Here is a 2,846-nt window from a genome sequence, read left to right as displayed (position 1 = left end):
AGACACCCACCTGTAACAGAGTCTTTTCGAGGTCTTGTCTCACCCTTGTCTCTGGTTCTGGTGACACCCATCTGGATTCCGTTGACTTCTCTGACGGGATTGGTTTCACACTCTCAGGAAGTTCCAGCTTCTCCACACCTAGGATATTCAAAGCATTGGCCTTTGCAGCTTCAAGGGGTTCTCTTTTATCTGGGGAACAGATTAGATTTGGAAGAAGATTTAATCAGTTGCAAAGTTATCATTTTTCCACCTTTAAAGCCTGCCTCTCTGGGCATGACAATTTCACCATTTGATCCAATCAACTTACCATCCAAACTCAAATGTCCTGAAGATGTGGACCTCGAGCGGCTCCTGTATCCTCTGGCTGGGGATTTGGAAAACCTGCTTCTAAATTGGCTCACGGTCCTCCTGTGCCTGCTCAAACGGCTGGGAGACCTGGAGCGGGACCTATAGCGTGTGCGACCTGGGGATCTGTCTTGCACGGGCGAGCGGCTGTAGGAGCGAGAGTGGGCTCTGTAACGGCGTGGTGGGGAGCGGCGGTGGCGGCCATGGCCATATCTACGATGGTTGTCACAGCCACAGCGAGAGGAACGTCTGTGGCACCGAGGGTGAGAGCGAGACCTGGGGCGAGAGGAGGACCTACTTCTGGATGTAGATGACGAAGAAGATGAAGAACGCCCCCTGTGACTACCTCGCCCCCTGTAGCAGGCAGAGCCAGAGGATTGTCTGCTGCCACTGCTGCTTTGGGACTGGGAGCGAGATGAGGCAGGGCTGTTTTGGTCAAAGATCACATTGATGCCATCACTCTGACGAGCATGGGCCATTTCAGAGTGTGAGTCTTCTCCCTTGGTCATTATTTTATATTGTTCCAAGGGCTGGTGGAGAGAAAAGAAAATCTGTATGAGTATTAATCAAAATTATATTTTTACAACAATCATTAATCCTAGAATGGAGAGACACATTTGCCCTTATAGTCACAACAACAATGAACGTGCGTTATTTTTGTTTTATTTAAGTGCCTTGATGACACCAGCCACAGTGTATGTTTAAGTCTATGGCTGTTGTTGCATAACAGTTGTTACCTCATTGCCGCCCCTAGTGAGCAAACTTACGTTGCGTGGCTACAATGGCTGACCAGAGTACTGGAAATTTCCAGTATGACGCAAGCTAAGAATAGCTTGACTAGCATGAGCTAACATCTGTTATTACTACAACGTACTTCATATATCCGTTTCCTTACCTTATGGTTAAAATGATTCTGAAATTATGATTACAATTACATGAACACATTAATGTTCACAACGGCCGACTAAAACAGTTTACATGTAACTCTAGACTGGCAAAAGAAAATTATTAATGTTAGCTGACATTGTATTACTTACCAGTTCGACCGTAGCTTGAAACCTTTGTTCTGGTAACGTCGGTATAAAGGAGATATGTCAAGAGAGTCGCCTTCAAAAATCACGGGATGATAGTTTATGAAAAGAACTAAAAAGTGCTCTTACAAATTATTGGTTTGTAGCCAAATGTTTTTGAAAACGCAAGAGTTGTCTCTTTGTCGAAGTTGAAGCTTCTGTCGTCGTCACTCAAATGAAAGCGAAGCGGGCGGAGCAACGGGCTTTAAGTAGTCAGTGGAAAATTCCAGTCATGTGTTCCTCCCTTTTTCCGGACGATCGGACTCATTTGAACTAATCACTGTTTTGATGACCTCTTTTGGTACAAATATAACTAGTCCATGCCTTCTGGGTGAAATTAGTTATTTTTTAAGTCTATAATATGTAATCTCCAAAAGTCACATTGTCATACACACCTATATAACAATGTGTGAACCTGGATTGGGGATTAGCCGATTCAGTGTCGGCTCGTTCGACTCGAAATTTTGAAAGAATCAAATTATTTATTACGACTGACAGACCAGCTTATAGAAATACATGTCTTTGAACACAACTTCTATAGAGTTTGAGTATATGCACGCAACAAGAACATGAACACGCCATTTTTCTAGGGTGGGGGTTTAAAGTTAGTCAATCAATGACATACATAACTTATATTCAAACATAGAGACACAAAAAGATTCAAACCCACGAGAGATAAATAGTGGTGCCTCGGCATAGTTGGCTCGAGTTCCGAGTCAAAAATCCGATCTGTTCATGCGTTCAAATCATTTTTTCCGAGTCGGAGCTTGTAATTTCCGACTTTCCTATGTGTAAAAAATGCAGCATTCAGCCAGGCTTGTTAACTCATATATTCTTCGTCTGTGTTTGAAAAATGCAGTATTACAATGTCAAAAATAAGCAAGATCAATTCAATCACATTATGACCAAACAAACCAGCTTTAAACTGAACTGCATTTCGAGCTCTTAAAACAGTCTTTCGATAGAAGTACCTGAGCATGCATGTGACTGTTGCAAAATAAAATGAAATTGATGATAAATCAATATGATTTAATGGTATTTTGGTATTTGGTATTTTCTGGTAGGCCTATTTCTCTGTTGCTTGTATGGTAAAACATACAGTTCAAATATGTTCAAGATAATAATAATAATAATAATAATAATAATAATAATAATAATAATAATAATGATGATGATGGTGATGATTATTATTATTAAGATTACAAACTTGATCATGCAAATGTTCAGGTTCAAAAATTGGTGGTGTTGTCCTTTAAAAATTACCTTGACAGGAAATCTCGCGATATTTTATGTTACGTCTGCCCTGTTTACTTGGAGGCTTCCAACCGTTCACTTGGTTGTTAAATTGTCTATCGGTTCGTTGGTATACTGCCGTGTTCTGGTAATCTGAGACCTGAAAAACAGCCCAGACATCGAGCAGAGATGGATATT

The 2,846-nt window shown here is 41.1% G+C and overlaps 1 protein-coding gene across 1 annotated transcript; it reads right to left on the bottom strand.

Annotated features, from left to right (window-relative positions):
• Positions 1 to 6: 6 nt before the first annotated feature.
• On the bottom strand, positions 7 to 1,610 carry LOC111649229 (uncharacterized; the record flags this gene model as incomplete). Its single annotated transcript, XM_023398980.2, has 3 exons — positions 1,383 to 1,610; positions 308 to 875; positions 7 to 189 (listed from the first exon to the last, which is right to left on the bottom strand). Coding segments are annotated over exons 2-3 (730 nt in total), but the record flags the coding sequence as incomplete, so codon positions are not given.
• Positions 1,611 to 2,846: the final 1,236 nt, after the last annotated feature.

The sequence above is a fragment of the Seriola lalandi genome, unplaced genomic scaffold (genome assembly GCF_002814215.2).
Source record: "Seriola lalandi dorsalis isolate HSWRI2012SDOR001 ecotype SW California unplaced genomic scaffold, Sedor1 jcf7180002050237, whole genome shotgun sequence".
Taxonomy (NCBI): domain Eukaryota; kingdom Metazoa; phylum Chordata; class Actinopteri; order Carangiformes; family Carangidae; genus Seriola; species Seriola lalandi.
The sequence above is the reverse complement of the archived record's forward strand: the minus strand, read 5'-3'. Positions and strand labels throughout refer to the sequence as shown.